General features: G+C 29.1%; 1 protein-coding gene across 2 annotated transcripts in view; it reads right to left on the bottom strand.

The window, feature by feature from the left end:
• Positions 1-17,893, bottom strand: part of LOC123010083 (ras-related and estrogen-regulated growth inhibitor-like) — a 111,219-nt gene extending 93,326 nt beyond the window's left edge. For both annotated transcript variants that reach the window (XM_044406756.1, XM_044406757.1), the window contains exon 1: positions 17,527-17,893. In XM_044406756.1, coding sequence (XP_044262691.1) covers positions 17,527-17,611 — 85 coding nt within the window. In that variant the 5' untranslated portion in view covers positions 17,612-17,893. The remainder of the gene's footprint in view (positions 1-17,526) is intronic.
• Positions 17,894-22,155: the final 4,262 nt, after the last annotated feature.

Genomic DNA, 22,155 nt, shown 5'->3' with positions numbered 1-22,155 from the left:
AGCACAAGATTACAAACGTTGACCCGGCCAAGACGGCGAACTTCTGAGGAACCGGTCGCCGGATGGATTTGTTGCAGAAAATTACGGCGGCGAGCCCAAAACTCGTCAAAAGATGCTCATTTAAAATAAATCAAAGTTAATTAGAGATGCTTCCTCAAAGTTGGCGCTTTTCGGAGACGGTAGCACATGACTCACCCTGTACAGAGCAAAAAGACAGACACTAACCAAAAAAAATAATTTTATCTAAACCACCTGTATAAAATTTTAAACCAAAAATTATAATTTAATACATTTATAGTTGCTTTGGGTAACTACTTTATATAACGGTTATATAACCATGCAGTATAACCGCAAGCTCACAAATGCGATGCCCTTTTTAGCTAACTGTTACATAACCGGGGTTAGGTTCAAATGGAAATGTTATATAACCAACATATGCGCGTAGTTATTTTTCGATTATATAACTGCCCTTATAACTCTCTTATATTTATGTTATATTTAGTTACATAACCTTTACACAGTTACATAACCTTTATACTTTTAAATGTAACCTTTACACGTAAGACTGTTAGGTCTAATATCTCCGTCATTTAACAACAGATTTTTCTAAAGTTTAAAATGTAGACAACTTAGAAGGTGTATTATAAAAATAATAACTTTAACACATATAGGGTGACTCAGGGATGCGTGCAAACTCCATAGATAGAATCGTCAATGAGGCACATTTAAAAATATTTCTATTCATATACAGGTAACTACTCTGTATAACGGTCATATAACCATGCAGTATAACTGCAAGCTCATAAATGTGATGCGCTTTAAGCTAACTCTTACATAACCAGGGTTAGGTTCAAATGGAAAAGTTATATAACCAACATATGCGCGTGATTATTTTTCGAATATATAACTGCCCCTATATCTCGCTTATATTTACGTTATATTTAGTTATATAACCTTTATACTTTTATATGTAACCTTTACACGTAAGACTTTCAGGTCCAATATCTTTGTTATTTGACAACGGATTTTTATAAATTTTATAAAATGTAGACAACTTAGGAGGTGCATTACCTCAAAATAAAAAAATAATTTTAACACATACAGGCTGACTCAGGGGTGCGTGCAAGCTCCATAACTCTTTTATATCCAAGATATATCGACTTGATTTCATTTTAATGATAGAATCGATAATGAATCACATTTTAAAAATTATACACAACAAAGTTCTGTTTTTTTTTTTAATAAAAACCTTCAATTTTTATAATTTTTTTTTAACTTATCTTAATTTATGTCTCAAAATAGCGTCGTGCATAGACCCACAGAAAAAATTATAACTTCAGAACCATTCAAGATAACTTTAACCAACTTTTTTCCAGGCGATTCCTTAAGCTTTAGCGCATCTTCTGAGATAAAGGCGAACTGGGAGTCAAGGTTCCATCGCCTACTACGATTTTTTGAAAATGACAAATTACAAATGGCAATAACTTTAGAGTTCGTGGGATTAACTTTGTAAAATTTGTGAGATTGAAAAATAAAAATGTTGATGTGTTTTTTGAAAAAAACAAATCGAGTAGGCCATCAAACTTAAAATTATATAGTTTCTTACGCTCTATTAAAATTGTGATTAGATTTATTACTTTACAATAACTTGCAGTCAAAAAATTATAACAGATAAAATACATCTGATTAGAGTGTAACTTGCAATCCGCTTAGTTGAGTTTGATGTATTATGCAACATGATCACAGGTTTTAAAATTGGCTTTTTTTCTCCTATATTCCTCATTTTTACACTATTTGAGCCACTCTGTACATTGGGTAATGTGGAGAGAGTCTGCGTTCCCTCCCACAACAGATTAATCAAAAATTTTTCATTCATGCCTGAAAAAAGGCCAACTTACACAATGCAGCACACATTAACATATTACTATAAATATTGCAATTATCAAATGAAACAGGAAATAAATTTATTATTAAAGTAATAATTCTGTGATTGTAGGTAGATTTCCCCGCTTAGAGCCTCAAAACAATCGAAGAGCGTGTGAACAAAAAGGACATTGGCACACATTATTGGTCATATACAGGGTGTACTAGCAACAGTAGTAGCACCAATAACACGTGTCTGGGCTTGTATCATCATCATTCAGTGATAACAATCGGCGGTACTTTCACTGTTCTATGTCGTTGCCGGCCCTCGAGGCCTTTACATGCTTGCCAACCGTACAAATAACAATGTCTTATTACACATGTGTACGATTGTAATATAAATATCAGCGATCGATAATTATATACTTTGATTAGTTTAACAGTTTCAATGGTTTGCTTGGTTTGTGGTATGCGAATCTAGGGTGCGTCTTTATCTCGTGGCGAAAAGGCCATCACAGATGTCATTTTGTTGGTTTATTTTTGGGTAAAGTTGGATATATCCTCATTCTTGAGTTTCATTTGAAGATTCCGAGTATTGCTTTAATAACGTTACTGGCCTGAATGTGTCATTAATTTATCTCTAAGACATGATGATGACTCGAAAAACTTGCCACTGTCGACAATTAGGAGTTTAGTGACGCTGTTTGACACCATAATCGTCAAAATTATACCAAATTCGATACTTTGGGAGATGTGGTTACCAAAAGATGTAAAAAACTAATACGCCGAAAATAACACCAAGAATCAAAATCTATTTTAATGTGTTTAAAAATTAGTGAATTTCATAGCATTTCAGCCTTTTACCGACTTTTTTTTAAATCTTTAATTGCAAATCCAATAAACACCAAATTATCGAATTTTTCTAGTGACTGTCAAGAAATTAAATAATCTCTAGTAAATTGCCATTTTAATTCTTTAATTAAAATTCTAAGGACGTTTTAGTGTCCCATTATTCTAGTTCACAAATAATAAGTTGCTTTTCAATTACCAACTAAATTTTGTGTAAAAATCTGACAATATCGACAATTAGGAGAATCAAGTACCTTATTTAACACCTAAAAAAATTGCAAAAAAATTTATCCGCCAAAAACGATGATGAAGGCCATAAACTTTTCATCTTTACATCTATATAAAAATGAGGGCTTCTAATTTTTGTTTAACACTAAATATAAATTTTAATTAGATCCAAAAATATTAAAGTCAAATTAAAGCTATTCTAGAGTGTATAAGCAAAAAAAAATTATGTATGCGTTTTTATTTTTTTTTCAAGAGTATAACCCAAAAACAGAAATTGTTTTACCATGTCTAGGAGTAAAATTAAACAATTTAAATTATTTTAGCCCTCTTGACGATTTTTATATATTTTCTTATATTCTCTTCTGTACTGCTCTTGAAAAAAAAAATTAATTTGCTAAACAAAGTAAGATCCTAAATGTCAAAAAATATTGTATTAGAAAACATACATATGGTAAAAATTATAGTTCTTGACCTTTTTTTAATAATAGTTAAATTGTATTGTTATAGTATATTACAACCGAGGTGGAATATGTGTATGCTATTGTATGTATATTTTTTTATACTACCTATTTTTATTAAAAGTATAAAGACGAGAATTGTTTAAAAAAATTTACAATGTCCACAGTAATTAAACATTTTTTTGTTACAAGCACTTAAAAGATATCACAAAATTTAAATTTTTTAACAAAATTAGAAAAAAATAAAGCAAAATTAGCAAAATAAAAGTGTCTAAATTAGTCAAACCTGAGTTTCAAGTCCGGTCTTTTTCATTTTCTTAAAAATCTAGTATCACCCGCAGTATTAGTATATTACAATCGAGGTGGATAATATGTAATAACTTTGTATGTATGTATACTAAAAATAAAAGAGCTTTTTAAACGACTTTGTTAGCAATTATGTTATATTCTTAATTTACTCATCTTCAGATGGAAAACCATAGAAAGATTATTTGTCTATTTGTCCAGAAGTTAATTAATTTCTATATATTTTTTTTTATTCTTTTCAAACTAAAAAATAGAGGATTGCGAAGTATTTTCAAAGTTTTTTTACTCGTATTCAATTTTTTATGATTAATCTCCCACAAATCACTACTTTTTGCAAAAATTTATGCAAAATACCTAGCCTAGTTATAGTAACATAAAGCATTTTAAAATTTCAATAAAAACACAATTTTTGAAAAAATAGTCAACAAAAAAATCAAATTTGTTTAAAAAATATTAAATAAATATAAATAATTTTGACAAACATTTGCGAATCAGATAGTGTGAGTTATACACTAGGGTGGGCACTATGTTCTTATGTTCAAAAGTAATAATATTGTAACTATTACGTTAAAAAAAGGATAAAAAAGAACTCGTAAAAATGTGAGATTTTCAATATTTTGGTAAATTTCGGGGCTAATCCATATCAACTGATGTAAACTAAATTAAAACACAATGTTTTTAAGCTCTATTTGAAGACGTTACAAACTATTACATTACAAAAACATCTAATTAAAAAATAAAAAAAATAATAGGTTTTTTAATATTTTGTCAAACTTTAGGGCATATGCGCAACTGGAAGATGTCAACCGATTTTGATAATTTTTTTTCTTTTTTTTTGTCTATATAATTCGCAACTTTTCCACGCTTTTACACCTTCGAAATAAAAAAGATAGTTTTTTCGGCCCACCCTATTATACACGTTTATCTACCGATAATTTCTAAAAACTAAAAAACTAAAAAACTAAAAAACTAAAAAACTAAAAAACTAAAAACTATGTTATTTTTTAATACTATTAAATGTTTTTTGCCATAATCATCTATTAAATCCAATGTTTTTATAAAAACACCTTTGTGTTGAAAAACAAAGTTTCTTTCGACATTTTTCAAAAATTCTGAGAAATTTCACAGTTTGAAGAATTTTTCATCAGCTTTGCAATTATTGTAGACTTTTGAACTGCAAAGTTGTATTTATTGGAAAGTCTGTATTTTCCATCTAAACCTCATTGTTACTTCATTAAAGCTTAACAAATGGACGAAAAAGACATTTCTATTAGATAGTAGAGAAAACGGAACTTGCTACTGTAAAAAGAACTAACTGTCTTCTCAAACCAAGTATCTGGTTACATTCGTTTAACGCTTTCCTAAGATTAAACAGTAGAGTAAATAACACCGACTTCAGCTGTGTTGGCTTTATTTAAAAAACAATAAAACCGTAACTATCCACTGAATACATAATAAATTCAGTCTACACGAAGAAATTTTTACTTCTTCACATTTCAAAAACATCCATCTATCCAGTAACTCTCAAACACTCCCTTCGTTTCAAAATTTACTACGTTATTAACGATCCTATTCCACGCATCCACCTCCTTAACTACCATATTAAAATTCCAGCTTCCCTTTGCATCTAATAGACTATAGTTAATTCACTCATTCTTCATGCAAAACAACTAGTTCCATAATTATTATTACCGCTTTTGTGGAATGTAAGTAACGTCTCGATTATGTACCATAAAACAACGAGTCAAGAGCAGTCAGTAATTCACAGGCAAGGCGCTAGTTTTGGCACAGGTGAATGAGACGTCGACAATAAACAACATTTTCCTTTGTGTAAAAGAATAAAAGTCTAGAAGTTAGCTCCTGTATGATATTTATATTTACAAGAGACCACTTGAAATCATTTGGTACTAAATCAAGTTGCAAATATTTATTCAAATGCTCGTCCTACATATTATAAATTAATTATCAAGCTATTAGAGTTAGATTGTCGAAAATAATTTATTTATGCAAATTTATTCGTTTCAGTAAGTTCATTAAATGCTCATTTATTTTTTCGGTTGATGATTGATAGGCATGATGATTAATAAAATTGTAAGAAAATAATTAGGTCCAATAAAAAAATTCTATTGTGTAGGTATAATTTGCATATGGGAGAACAGGTTAATTATAGCTTTTGCGTGCTTTCTTCAAACTAGTAATTATGGATTTTTGGTGCACTGTAACTATCGCCATAGGTTGTTTACAAATTACGCGGCTGTTTCTATTTTTACTGTTTTTCAAATGCCATATGTTGGCCAAACTGGTCTACGAAACGGTGTCTAATTTACACAAAAAACTCGATAATAATCTGAAACCCAAAAATTTTTTGAAAAAATAAGAGACCATCTATTTAAACTTTTAATGCTAAAAATTTAAATTTAAAATAATGTCTTTTTTACAAAAAATACTTTCTTTGACACTTCTTACTTGTAAATTAATTTGATTATCCTCAAACGTTACAAAAGTGACCACTTTTTTTGATTTATGGCACAAATAAAAGTTTTACATTTTTGACATGAATTAAAAATACTATTTTTATAACTAAGCGTTTTTACTTTTACCATGACATTTCTTGTCTCTTTTGCTGCTTCAACAATTTCTGGAGAGGTACCTCTCCACTTTGAGATCATCAGCATTCGACAATCTGCACTACTAACTACACTAGTTTAATTAATAAACACTTTTGAAAATTCTGTCACTAATGCATGATATTTGTTTATAAGCGTTGTTATTCAAAGCGTCCTGATTATTTTGTTCATTTACTTGCTAATTATAGTGTTGCACTTTACTCTCAATCTGAATACGTTTGCGGATACAATAGTATATGTTATTGGGAGAAAAAGTGAGTTTATGTGGCTGGGGTGAATTATTTGCCTCACTACGTTCGACAAAATAAATAGTTAGAACGCCTTTAAATTGTATAATGTTTCCTATAAACCCTTTATTTGTAAATATAAAACCATCAAATTTTATTGATTTGTCAGATTTTTATCAGAATTGTTTTAAAAAATGACTAAAAGTAAAATAAATAATAAATAAAAAAATAAGAAAAAAATAAGAATAGAAGCAAAAAAAAATGAGTACAACTTATAGTATTTTAAAATTTATTCTTCCTTAATAAGACATAAAAAACAGAGAAGACTAGAAAGAGAAAAAGAAAAATGAATATAATAAAGACGTAAATAAATAGATACAAATAATTTACTAAGACAAATTTAAATAATAAAAAGCGAAAACAAAATCAAGAAAACTAACAAAAATAAGAATGAGCAGAAGAAGAAAAGACAAAGAAGAAAAAGAAACAAGCTCAGAATCAAACGACTTAAAGAAACACAAAAACGAGAATATGAAACAAAACATACCTCTTTGTTTAAATTCTTTTTTTTACAAAAAAAGCAAATTGAATAAACTTTATTTAAAAAGTTTGTTTCTTTTTAAAAAGATTTCATTGTATGACTGGCTTCCACATTGATGATTTTTTATTTTACAATGTATAAAAGTTCAAAAGTATGAAAGCAATAAGTATAAGTAAAATAAAAAATAAATAAGTAAATTAAGAAAGGGATTTAAACTTGTCTTTTTAAAAACACCAAACTTTATTTTAACACTCACATCACCTGTGTTGACCTCAAGATGATCATCCTTTAGTTTCGATCCATTCAACACCAAATAGAAAGAACGGATGTACCTACTTACAGAATAGGTGTTTCCTGTTTCGTAACAATTTTGAACATTTGATTTTAAAATAAAAAAAGAAAGGAAGAAAAGAAAAAATGTAGCTTGGCTACATAAACTATACTTATACTCCTAATAACACAATATACTATTTTCAATATTTAAAACAGCATTTTTTGCCGTATTCCTCTTTTAAGAAGTCCAAAATCCGTTAGTACAGAAAAAGCAAAAATGCGTTCAAAATTCCTCGACTTTATATAATAAAAAAAACATAGCTCTAAAAAATCAATCTTGAGTAAAAACGGCTAAATCGTCAGGTTTTACCGACAATTTTTCATAATAGATCATCGATTCCGAAGTAAAAGGTGATTTCCAGTTTCCCAAAAAAAAGTTTTAAATAAATCAATACTCTCGTCGTAGAGCATTTTAACCTAACTTAGGTAAAAAAATATAAACAGATAGACCACTCAAATTTATTGTGACTATAAGAATTTAAAAAACACAAAATTAATAAATAATTAAAAATATAATAATAGTTAATATTTTTTTAACACCAATGCAATAAATACAACACTTAATCACACCACACAATTTCTCTGATTGAAAATAGTTTGAGTACGGTTTCACTTTCGAGAAAATTTGCATTTAAATTTTCATTAGAGAATGGACATCTACTAAAGTTAATGCAAAAAAAATTGTTTCTATTAGTGTAAAAAACCGATCTTAGCTTGTCTCCTAACAGTTTTTCAATTTTTTTAACCTAGTATCTGCGTGAAGAGTCAAAGCAATTTGGGACAGATATTACACAGAGTTATGTCAAGTGTGCCATGACTTAACAGCCTTCTAAGCAAATGCGAACAAAATTCTAACAGAGTCTTTAATTTTTTTCCATTTCCCATATTTAGTAACATTTATTAAGACCGCTGCACTTTGTCGCAACATTAATAGCCCATCATTCACACTTCTAACTTTCAATCTTTTGTATGCATCGTGTGGTTAAAGTCAAAACCAACATATCTATGAAGCTTAGAAAATGAAGCATTGAGGAAACACAACAATTTATTACTGAACATAAATTTTCAATTCTCCAAGTTTAATTATGTAATTTATTGGATTATGTCCGAGTACGGAAGCCTTTGTTTCATGTAGACTCTGATTAATCAAACTTGGAAAAATGCAATGACTGGAAGCGATCACAATGTATAAAAATAAAATTGCAATTTCACGGCAATTTCTCTCGTGATTCTTTGCTTTAGCAAACAAATTTTGCACAAAAGCTCAAAGTGTGAATCAGAAACAGGGAAACAAGCCCATTTGCTCGATCAGACTTAATTAGCACAGAGTTGGTCAGAATAGTGCATCTCCTGAGCCATCAAATTTTACAACGAGATTAACAAGCCAAAGAAGAAACATAATCAGAGTGTTATCGAGCTCGCTTAATGACTACAGCTGTCGAGATAAAATCAATCAAAAATAGCAAAGTAGGATGGTATTTGAGAGAAAAAACGCAAAGGAGTGAATATTCATTTTGATAACTGCACTAGTTCCTACTTAGGCTAATCCGGAGATTAACACGAAGACTTCAAAGCGAATTTTTCCGGGAATTTTTACGTCCATTGAAAAGTTTGGAATGCGTTTTCTTGCATAGTTGGGAGTAATTACAGGCGCAATTATTTTGTCAAATGGACAGCAAACATTTGTAAACGATTCCGGGAATGTGTTTCCATGGGTTAATTTATTTTGACATCATTTGTATTTTTTTCCTATTGCACGATTAATTTTTTAATGACGGAATGACAAGTAAAATTTTCTTCTACGATGATATTATTTACACCAAAACTTCTAGAAAAAAACAGCAGGAATTTGAAACAATTTTTCATTTAAAGTCTGAGCAAAGCTCCGAATTTACATAGAATTTTAAATTTCAAAATTTCGATTTGTATAAGTAAGAATTTTAAATAAAAAAAATTAAAACAAGAAGAAACTCTTGAAAATATTTTTGTTTTAATTTTCAATTTCGAATCAATAAAAAAATTGAAATAAGTTAGAATTTCGATTTTAGAAATTAAAATTCTGTTTTCGAGTTTAAATTCAGAATTTAAAAATTAAAATTCGAAAAGTCCACAGTTGTAGAAGTCTAAATGTTAATTTATGTTTTCCAGTTAAAATTTAGAAATGAAAAATAGAATCCTGAGTCTAAGTTGAAGTTGAAGCACTTAAGTTCAAACGTGTCTAAACGTTGAAAATAAGAGCTCCAGATTTGTATAGAATTTTAAATTTCAAAATTTTGATTTGTAATAGGCATTTTAAACAGAAAATTAAAATAGAAAAATTAAAATAGAAAACTCTTGAAATTACTTTTGTTTCGATACGCAAGTTCTAATTCAAAGAAAAATCGTTGGAATTCTGAGTTTCAAAATAACAATTCTCTATTTTCAAGTTAAAATTCACAATACAAAAATTAAAATTTTGTGACGAAAAGTTGTAGCATTTTAAAGTTCAAATTTGTCTAAATGTTGAAAACAAAAAATTCTGTTTTCAGAGTGTGAGCCAAAATTCTTAAACAAAGCTCCGAATTTGCATAGAATTTTAAATTTCAAAATTTCGATTTGTAATAATAAGTAAGAACATCAAAAAAAATTAGAACAACACTTAGAACCCTTTTGAAATTATTTTTGTTTATTTCCCTACCTCAAATTAAAAGAAAAATCAAATTCATAGTTAGAGTCTAAAAATTAAAATGGTTTGTTTTCGAGTTAAAATTCAGAATTTAAAAATTGGAATTCTGAGTCGAAAAATCCACACTTGACGCAGTTTAAAGTGAAAAAAAATTAGCTTTCAGAATCTGAGCCAGAATTCTTAATCAAAGCTCCGAATTTAAATAAATTTCAATTTGTAAGAATTTCGACCAAAAAATTAAAAGTAATAGAATACTCTTGAAATAATTTTTGTCTTAATTCTCAACTTCAAATTTAAAGAAAAAGCGAGTTCATAAGTTAGAATTTCGAGTTTAAACATTAAAATTCTCTGTTTTCGAGTTAATATTTAGAATATAAAAAATTATAATTTTGAGTCAAAAAATCAATACTTAACACATAACACATAATATTTAATACTTAAGCTTTAAAAAAAATTAAAACTTTATTATTTTCAAATTCGTTACTAAAACAAGAGTGCTACAGTAATAGATTAAAATTTCTGTCATTTTCAATTCAGTTTTTTTAGTTTATAAAAACTTTCAAAGAATAGAAAACCAAATAGAAAATTTCTACTTTTATCTCTATCAAAAATTTTATACATATAACAAAATTAAAGGTCCACGCTTAAAAATAAATGTTCTGAACTTCAGAAAATTCTGTTAACGTTTTAATTTTAATCCAATAAAAAATCAAAGTTACTAAAAGTCAGAAGTTCATAAATAATTGAAACTTCGAGTATTACTGTCCTTTGTTTCTACCTAAATAAAAATTGAAAGAGTTTCAATTAAAGTTTAAAAAATAACGTCATAAACCTGAACATTAAGCCAAAGAACCTTTTTTGGGTAACAAATAAAAATTTTCAAATACTTTTTTATAGTTTATAATAAAGCTTAAATATTTTTGAATAGTTTTTTGATTAATTTGGAGAGAAACACTAAGATTCTGAATTTTTTTTTAATTTGAATTTGAAAATTTAAAATAATGTCTTAACGTTATGTTAAGGCTTGCGCCTTTGAATATTTTTTTGTGTTTAATGTAAAAAAAAAACTAATTAGTAAAGATTTAATCATCTTTGGAAGTAAACTGCATCAAAATTTTGCTTCATTGTCGGCCGAAAATCCCTACCATTTACTTATTTTATTAAATTAACTAAAAATGCAGATCCATAAGTAGATTATCATTATTGTTGTGCCTAAATTTCTTAAAAATTATAAAAAAAGGCTTTGTATGTTTTGGCACAACAACAGGTCATGTTTATTTAACGACTTCATTAATAACACGATTTTTGCCTATTGTTTATGACTACTGTTAATTCTAATGCCAATATTTAAGGAAGGTCACACATTTATGACATTTGCAATTATCATACCATATAGCTCCTTCCTGTTTATTATTAGGGCGTGAGAAATGCAATTTGCTAATTGCTCAAAGTATTCCCAAGACATGTTTTTACACCTCCTAAGCAATTTTAAAACCACTATTTGGGTGTTCTCCCAACTTGATTATTATTTTTGTTTACTCAAAAATGCAAGACACAAAATTGGCAATTTTTCGAGTAATTGTCAATAAAGTCGCGCCATAAAATTTTACTCTCACTCTTGTAAAAAGTAAAATCTCAAGTTACAATTCACGACCACAATAAAAACCTCATAAGTGGTCAAAAATATGAGCCACGATTGTGTGATTAATGATGCAAACTAGTCTCATATCTCACTTTTCCTTAGTGATGACAGAAAAACTTTCTTCGATCAAATTTTGTAATTTTAACATTATCCTGTCATTGGTTTGAATTATGTTTCAAGCAAATCATCTGGTTTAACTCTTTCGCAACTCATCCAACGTTTATCATTTTTCTAAAGCCATCAATATTGGGAGATGTGACGGCTGTTTGGGATTATTTGGATACCCCCTATCGACAGCGTTCTTCTTTCAACAACTACCGGTCAACACCCAAATCATATTGACGTTTTGTCTAAGGATGCGATCGACAGGAGTACCTTTCATCATGAGTTATGGAGATGTTGGTCCGGATGAATTATTCATGAGAGTTGGATGGCTGACTTGGCCCTTTTTTCTTCTTAATTAATGAAGACAAAAAGGCTGCGACGTGAGAGATACACTAGTCGAGTCGCGTTTGATGGTGTAAATGGGGACAGTGAATTGGGCGATTTCAAGATTGAGACACAAACATGTCACAAAACAACATACAAAAATACAAACGATCAAACAAGTGCCTAAACTGATCTACGAAACGGTGCTTAGTTTACACAAGAATGTATTTTTCAGTAAAAATAATTCTCAAATGTAAAATTTTATTTGAAAATGCCCCCAAAACATACCATTAAATGGTAAAATTTTTAAAATGTAAAGGATGTTGATAGATACTTATCTAGTGCATCACCTAAAATTATTTTCAACCATACAACATGTCCCAAAAATAAGTTACGATGCAAACTTGTTTTTTTTTTTCAATGAAACACCATGTGTTTCTTAGCATTTTTGGATGTAGATTTTTATGACAATGTTTTACGCTAAACTTTTATTAGTCGATTTCGCTTAAGACGTTTTTTTGACGAAAACATGCACTTTTTAAAAATTCATTACACACAAACTAAGACATCTAGAACAAATGTTTTCTTACTTCTGCAAAGAAGAAAGTACAAAACTTAAAGCTGTAGCAATTTTTTAGTGTTTTGCATTTGTAAAGATTAATAAATTAAAAGTCAAATAACTCAAAAAATTTAAATTGAACACCCCATTTTTTATTTTTGCATCTAATAGATTGATAAATTGTATATCTAAAAAATAAACTTTTAATGTCTAGAATTGATAAATGAAAAGATATTTAACATTCAATATTAATTGTAGCAACAATGCCTATATCATTTTCTGAACATTGTTGATACTATGGCAACCATAGTAATTCCACCAAGGATCACTTATTCGTTTATTTATCCAAAGATTGTAAAAGTCGTTATAAATACTGAAATTCGAATTATTTTATTGAAAAAATAAAGAATAATAAAATAAAATAATAATAAGTTTAACATAAATGTAATTATTAAGTGATATTTCTCCCATCTTTTGGCCAAATGTGCACTTTTTGCCTTCTGTAACAATAGAAATTAACCTAAAGGTAAATAATTTTAGAAAGACAATTTAATAGTCTTTTAAATGCAAAAACAATAAATAGGATATACCATTAAATTTTTTAAAGTTATTGAACTTTAAACAAACGCCTTTATTTTTTTATCTTTGCAAATGCAACACACTAAAAAAATGTTACAACCTTATAGCTTGTACCTTCTTCTTTGCGGTAGTAAAAAATATTTTCAGATTTCTTAATTTTTGTGCAATAATTTTTTTAAAAGTGCATGTTGTCAAAAAAAACGTCTTATTTTTAAAACTATGCAAAATCGACCAATAAAAAACATTTTCATAAAAATCTACATCCAAAAATGCTAAGAAACATGTGGTGTTTCATTTAAAAAACACAAGTTTGTATTGTAACTTATTTTTGAAACACGCTGTATAGCTAAAAATAATTTTGTATAAATGCAAAACACAAAAATGGAACAAAACATGGCCCCTAAACCTAAAGCTAACGGCCCCTAAAATGTGTGTAACAATTAAGTTATTTTTAATTTCAATACTTGTTTTTTTACTTAAATATTTAAAATATTAAATATAAGCTTTCTTATAAATTATAACCCCAAAAACATCTACAGTCTAATAGAAGATTAAGATTATAAAAGTAATACCGGCCCTTAAGTATCTCTAAGATTTAAATTATATTGTTATAAAGTTGATTTTACTTTGTTAAAAATTGTCAAAATACATATTTGACAAAAATAACTAAAATTTTATACACTATGGTCCTTTGTAATGGCCCACAAAATGTGTACGGCTCTTAATTGAGTTCTCTTAAATAAAATTGTTAAAAAGTTTACTTCAATTTTTTTGTTGACGATATCTTTTTAAAACTTAAAGACCTACAATAGAGTTTGTCTTTTTACAAACACTTGTTTTTATGAGCATTGAGGCAATCAGTAGTATTTTTTATAAATGTTAAATGTTAAATACCAACAGTTTAATTTATAAATTATGGCAACATCTAGGGCTCTTGACAACATCTAGGATCATTTTTAAACTAAACTTTAATTTAGTTTGTTAATAGTTATAACACAAATTTCTCACAGGCCCTTAATCTTAAAAACTTTGTTTTATCTTTATTAGAAGATTTTTCTTTGGTTTTTCATTATAGATGTTTTGAAATAACGGCAGTTTAATTTTTTATTTATTAAAAATGTTTTTTAAATATGTTTAATAGTTGTTAAGCTACTAAATAAATAATGACAATATCTTTGGGATGATATAATTGCTGTCAGATAATTCAATCAGGGCGCCATAAAGCGGCATTTCAGTCCTTTTTAATCATCATATCCTGCCACAAAAACTACTACTCTCGATCGGTGGTAGTCTTTCACAAAGACCTAATCTAATGAAGATTTTTCTACAGTATCATCTTGCGGCATCTTGAAACTCGCTGACTCACTATATCGATGTTTCAGGTATTGGCCCTTCTGACAATTAATTATTTTCAGGAGAACCGGCTTTAGAAAAAACCAGCGATAAAAATCCTGTTTTTCACTATTTGAACACTTAAACATGCTTTATGGTGGTTAATTGAAGAAAAAAGATGATTGGTTTTTAATAAAATAAATTAAACACTTGAAATATGGTATTCTATTACACGTGGCAAAAAAAAACAAGAGCAGAAATTTTTGAAATTTTGGGAACCAAAAACGGGCCCAATCTTCTTAAAAAAATCAAACTCCAATTTAATAAATTCTTCTTCTATTTTAGGCAAACAATACCATTACATGTTCCCTTTTTTTGACCAACAACGTAAGCGATGTTCTTCAAGCAACTTTCTTCTCTTAACAATATCTCAAAGTGTCGAAACTGACCCCACAATCCACAATAAACTTCTTTTACAACACATTGGTATAATTCCCTTTCTTGTATGTTTCCTCATTTTCCACGTGTAACGTGAGATTCACACTTTTAGTGTCGGTGTTAATGCTTTTGGCGCTTTTCACGACGATTCGTGAAAAATTGTTTATTTGTGAGATTTTGAAACAGTAACGGTGAATATTGTTTACTTTCGAGACGAGTTGAGTTATTACTTAAATGTTGTGTTGATAGTGAAGAATTGGTTCATTCATAACACTGGTTCAGGGTCATTTATTATTAACTTTCATTGGAAATAATTAATCGCTGGAAAATTGGGCATGAGACGCGACTTTCAATAAACTTGATTCGAAATTCGATTCTTTGGTGATGAAGAGTGTGACCAATTTTTTACTGGTCATTGGACAAACAAAATTAGACATTTCCAAACATGGAGATGAGAAATAAATTACCATGACATTGCTTAGGAATCTTGACATTAATTTACAAAATTATGAAAATTTAGAGAAAAAAATTCTGTGTTGCAAGCAGCATCTTTTTCTAAAGTTAAAACGTTAAAACAGTAAAGAGAAAGAATAGACAAAAAATACAAAATTTGTCATTAAAATACAAAAAGAAAAATCCTGGCGCTATACAGAACTTCAAAATTATAAAAACTAATTGTAAAGTCAAAACAATTTAAACAATATGTAGTTTTCGATTTTAAAATTTGTTACAATTTATCAGATGTTTACTTTCAACAAAATTCTATGAGATTTTGGTTTTAATTTGTTTTTCTCTGTTTTATTCATCTTACTATACTATTTGGTACTTAAAAAAATAAGTAGTCAAATTCTTTAATTAAAATTTTTTAAACAAAATATAACAAAATTATTATCGTTTGAAACATTTTATTATTTCTTACAAAAAACATGTTTAATATACAACGAGTCTTAGAAATAAGTACGTAGTACATTAATTTTCTCCAGTTATAGATCTCCTCAATCGAAATTCTTTGAGATATTTTGCACCGTTCAATTCAGTTAAAAAGAACTTAACTTCTGTGTTTTCGAAAAACTGGTACATAAAAAATTGCATTTGACGAGTTCTACACGAGATTAAATTAATGTATTTTTTTACGAACTGTATATTTGAATGCTCTGTACTGTGTACGATAAAAAAATCATAAGTGGGTACTATTTATATTTAAACATTTTTGTTGATCCTAGGTACCAAATTGTGAACACAGAAATAACAAAAAAAAAACAAATCTGAAATATTGTAATTACAGAAAAAAATATTTCATGAAAAAAGATGAACAAAAAATTTATATAATTATTAATTGGAGCTACTTGAAACTAGATCTATTAAAGTTCTTATTTTTATTTTTTTACATAATTTGTAACATGTAAACCATTAGATGTAAATACTGTTGTTTTCAAATCCAACATTTTGTTGAATTTTTTTTTTTATAATATTATTTTTAAGATACTCTCTTTAATAATTTAATGGAGTAGGAACTCAGAAATATCTTTTACACTAATGAATTACCAGTTTCGCATTATTTAATACATTTCAGAGGCTACAATAAATTCATACATAAAAACCTAACCATTGTTTGATATACATAGTAGTTATTTTTATTACAAGGGAGGAAAGTGTATCTTTTCGTATCACCAAGGAAGGAAAACATACTTTGCTCCAGTGTAATACATATAATTATTCCTACGACCCAGCAAGAAAAATTTCTCTTGATCGCCATTAAATCTCATGTTTTCCCGTTTCTATTGGAGAGGTAAAAAAGACTAAAATTTTTACTTTCCTGGAATAATTGGCATTTTTCCTTGATGGAAAAACTTACTTTCCGTTAGGGTAGTAGAAACAAGGGTTTTCCTACACTCTAAACAAACTTGTGTTGTTCATGTGAAACATGAACTAATTAGTAATATGTCTAACGCAATAAATTCTAATCCGAAAAAATCCAGAAACTAACACTAGTGACGATAAATATTGTAACAAAAAATATTTATAATAATAACTGGCAGTCAATTACGATCTGGTGCCAAGTTCAAGATCTTTAACACAGATCGCCCAGATTACATAAACACACAGCATTTATTTTCGTAAGGTGTTAACCGCCATAAATGATAACCTTCTATAAAATTTTTATTTGTTTTTCAATCTTTACGACATTTATATTGCATATAAATATTAAATACGGAAGCGGATATAGCCCAAAATAGATTCGACTTTTCCTTCATTTTTTTCCGATAGGTAAATAGTAAAAACTGCATTTCCTTTCGACGAGTTTCTCTCGTTTTTGCGCCAACAAAACACCCACTCATTTGACAAAATGCAATAATTAGTCCATGGCAATAGATCAAATCTTTGCAAAAACCAAAGATTTACGACTTGTAATTACTCGAAAGTGTGTAATTGAATGAATGTTCGCTCACCTGATTTACCGACTCGGGGACTCCCTAAAACCACAACCCTGATTCTGTTAACATTCGTCATGTCTTGTCCGACCATAAAGAGCATCTCACTCGCGAAAAACCGACATAATCACTATTATAAAAGGTCAATGGCAAGGTCGCTGACCACTTGATAATTAATCGAAGAGTCTTCCTCAATAATTAGTAATCGCACGTGCTTGATGCCCCTCCGATAAGAATAAAAGTCTATTGTTGCAAGAAGTGCTCTCGCTTTCGCGCACGACCGCAGACTGAACGCTAACACACGACAGTGATGCTCTTGCAACTCCGGAGAGAGAACTGATGCTGGATGTCATATCGGCTGCACCCCACTTTTTTCACCTGGTGTCTGCACGACAATGAATGATTGCCTCGAGGTGCTTAATGATGATACACGCGGGAGAATTATCGGAGTGATTATCGGACCAGGCGGGTGTCGGATGGCTAGGATCGGGGGGCCCCGCGGGCTGTTTGGACAGGACATGGTTTGCTGGGAAATTTGACACGGAAGATACAACTTTGGGTTAAATTATTGCACTAGAAGCTATTCTCTAAAAATCTGCTACAGTCTTTAAGATTCGAGACGTTAGTATATTGAAAACAAGATTACTCTCTTAATATGCAACAGAATTTCATGTATTATACATCAAAACAAAGGTTTTTTAAATCTACTGGCCGATACGTTGAGATTTTTCTAAAAAAATTAATACTTTTAAAAAAAGAACAAAAATGCATAAATGGTGAACTTGAAAACAACTTTACTCAGTCATTTTTCAAGTAATCAATTTTGGTTTTTGTAAGATAATTTAAAAGAATATTCTATAGGCCGATACGTTGGCCTTTTTTTAAAAAAGTGTTTAGTTTTTGAGATATTGTGATTGATGTAAAAGTCACGATATTTAACGGTAGACCTAAAGATTCGTTTTAGGGTTTTGGTATTTATTACAAAATATTAATTCTTAACAAATTCAACAAACACCATGTAATAAAACACTGTTGTTTTTAAAATATTAATAAATATATTTTGCCCAAAAATGCCTCCTAGTTCATTGCTTTTGCCACTAGAGGCGTTGCCAGCGCCGCTTCTGTGGAGGATCGAGGGTCTCTACCATCCCTTGTACCAACCCAAGCAAAGGACGGATTATGGTCATCTTTATCATGTAATTAGCATAATAATTTTCAGTTATTATTATTAGAAAACTAGAAGCAGAAACATTTGACGTGAAATGAGAAAATAAGCTAATTTTGTTGGAATTGTACTTCTACCGAATCTGCCGTGTTTAGTAGACCTGACCATTTTTTTTCGATAAAATGTGTGCCTTGTTGGGATCTAAGATTATTTATTATCTCTGAGAGAGTTTTAATAAATAGCAACAATAATCAGACAAAATAATTTATCATACAACAAATTTACACCTATTATTAATTAAACAAATTTCGCCACCATAGTAACTAAATTGACTTATCCGTTCTGAAAAACTGTATTTTGGGTATTGAGTACCTAATATAACCATTTTTCATACTATTTTATTGGGTCCAGCAAAGACTCAGCTTGTTTCGAGAGCGTATACAAAAAAGTTTATTACTTTTAAACAAATGCTCGCCAGAAGTCTAAAACAAATAGTTTTTTAGCGAGGCAACTATGAAAAAAAATCATTGACAAGATCGTTTTGTTTTTTAATTTATCGTTGTTCTTCATAAAAAATGATTCGGCCTATCACAATCTTTTTTTTATAAGACATAACTATAAATGAAAACTTCGCATTTTCCTACGGTTAGTGGTACCCATAAATGTGGTTAATGGCAAAAAATTGTAATGGAAAACAAGGACACTTTTAAACTAAAAAAACTTAGTTAAAAAAAATCATAAATGCCCCTCCAAAGAATATGAATTTTATAGTGCGCATTGTAAATTTGATATTTAGATGTACAGACACGGAATTTTGGACGATTTGTCATTCGGTTGACATAAAATGTAAAACTGACTTTATGTGCAATTTTTTTTTGATTTTTGAAGTTTTTATACTGACAGCTAAATAAAAATAACAATAATTCAAAATAATAATAATAATAAAAATATAACTATGTAAAAAACGTTGCAGTACGTACTGCAACTGCTGGCATTACTGTATGTATTAAGAAATTGACGCCAAAAATAAATTTCAACTAAAACTTTCAAGTCTTAGATCCAAACGTCAATGATAATGACACTAAAGCGTGGCTTACGTTGAAATTTTTTGAACTTGATGTCCAAAATTTTCAGTCCACAATTGCATAAATTTGTAATTTTTTCCATTGTAAAAATTTTTATTTATGGAATTATATGTTTTGTTACCCCATACAAAAATTTAATTTCCATGGAAAATGGAACATGTGAGTTTTCTAATTTAATAAATATGTACAACCTATCAGGTAGATAGAATAATTATAATTAATTTTTTTTTTAAGATCCAAAAGTCAAAACAATTTCTAAGAAATTTCAGGAGCAACTTCCACAAATTCAAGGCATAAAAATATTAGCGAACTGATCTTTTACTTTTATTACAATTTATTACTCTTACTAACCCAACCCCTGAACGCAGGTAAAGACTGAGTTTGGACCCTGTCTAGGGTGTATTGCTGGTCGCTTTTAAAAAAGAATAATAAGTGCTGAAAACCGACTTGCCCGTTCACTCCCGGACAGCCTTAAGTTGGTATATTCAGGGGCGGACTGGCCAGGGGTGCCGGGGTACCACAGCATCTTACGGGCCCCCAATTATGGTAGGCTTATTATGTCAAGAGCTCATTGAAATAATATCAATTATTTTAAATTTGTAAATAAACTTTCCACAATGCTTAGAGCTATCCATGAAGTGCTGAACCGCGATTTTCGCAGAAGCAAAGTGTGTTTAGTTTGAAGGAATTAAAAAAATGCCATCATAACAAATAAAACTGTAATTTCTATAATTTCAATTATTTTAGCTCAATTTTGTTTATAAGGTCTTACACGCATGTAAGAAAAATTCTACGCGGACTTATACAAGTGATTCAAAAATTTGTGTATTAATTTTAATCACGAATACTCCTCTACAAATGAGCACAGATAGCACAGTAATTAATCCAACTCATCAAGCAATAGAAAAATTACAGCTTTTCTAATCATCAACAAATAAACAAATGTTCCTTTGGATTTAATGAAATTTACTTTAAATATGACAGCATTGACAGCGATGTCATTCGTAGTGGATTCTTTCCAAGGTACACTCAAAATTTATAAATTCTGATTTTGTAGCGCGGTGTAGAATTTAATTTAAACTCAAATAACTCGAGAACGGTACATTTTGGCGATATGAAACTACCTTTATTTAAAAAAAAAAATGTTTGGCTGTATCAAAAACAGAAATTAATAAGCCGAAAAAAGTTATGATCCCAACACTGGAAGGACCCATTGCTACCGGAAATGTATAGCTTCTAACAAGACTTCCGTTTACACCAAATCAAAGAGTGTCTTTTTGTCCACGCAAAATTTAATAATAATCGGATAAACGGTAACAAAAATATTTCCAGAAAATCATTTTTTCATAACGACTTTTGGAAAGTTGTAATTTTTCTATTTTTTGAGGTGGGTCAATAAATACTGTACTATCTATTCTCAATTGTAGAGAGGTGTTCGTAATTAAAATTATGCCACACATTTTTTAGCCAACCGATATAAAATATCCTTTTTACTTAAATGAATTTAATTTTAATTTTTTATTTTTTTTATTATTATTAGTAGGCATAAATAATGGAAAAATCTAAATATAAGTATAAATTTGGTGCACAGAAACGAAAAGAAAAACAAAAATTAAAATTACAAGCAGCCTCTGAACACGTTCATCTAAAAACTTTTTTAGATTTTTTTTTCGGTTATTAAACCATCACGATTTCAACTGACGTCACAATCTCAATAGAGGAAACAAACTCCTTCAAAAAAATACTACATTAAGTGACAAGTAGTTTTTATACATATTTTTATTGTATTGTATATTGCGCCCTCATTTCAACTTTTAGCACTCCATGTAAAAATTTGCCAGTCCGCCCCTGGGTATATTCCATAGCTAATAGAGCTCTGTATATAAATTTTTTAAAGTCCTTATAGAATTGTATCAAAATTGGTATTCTCTAAGCGTCTATGTGAGCATTCGAGTTGTAGCGCTGTAATTACCCTAAAGACTGTTTTTTTATTAAGTGGAAATGTCAAACAGTCTAACAAATTTATTCATGGTAATTTTATTTAAGGGAGTTGGCAGTTGTAGTTTTTAATTTAATTAATAAAAAATGGCATTAAACTTCAGCAAAAAAATCGTCTAAGAAAATTTAGACATGAAGACACAAAAACGGAGACAAATTGAGTATCGCGAACAGTTTTTGGAAATTTGAAGACGAAAAGTGTGCAAGCAGAAGTCAGAAAAAGACCACCGCTAAAGTTTAGACACAATTTGTAATGTAGGTTTGCTAAACATTCTCTAATTTTTAGTAAGAAATTAATGAGAATACAACGTAAACATCAAGAACGAGTTGAAGAAGAAGTAACAATTTTGAAACTAAAGCCGAAGGAGAATTTAGAAAATGCATCAACTTTAGCTCATA

The sequence above is a fragment of the Tribolium madens genome, unplaced genomic scaffold (genome assembly GCF_015345945.1).
Source record: "Tribolium madens isolate multiple individuals breed KSU strain unplaced genomic scaffold, Tmad_KSU_1.1 Scaffold_7;HRSCAF=85;Tcas5.2_LG10, whole genome shotgun sequence".
NCBI classification, from domain to species: Eukaryota; Metazoa; Arthropoda; class Insecta; order Coleoptera; family Tenebrionidae; genus Tribolium; species Tribolium madens.
Note: the sequence above shows the minus strand (reverse complement) of the source record. Positions and strands in the feature narration are given on the sequence as shown.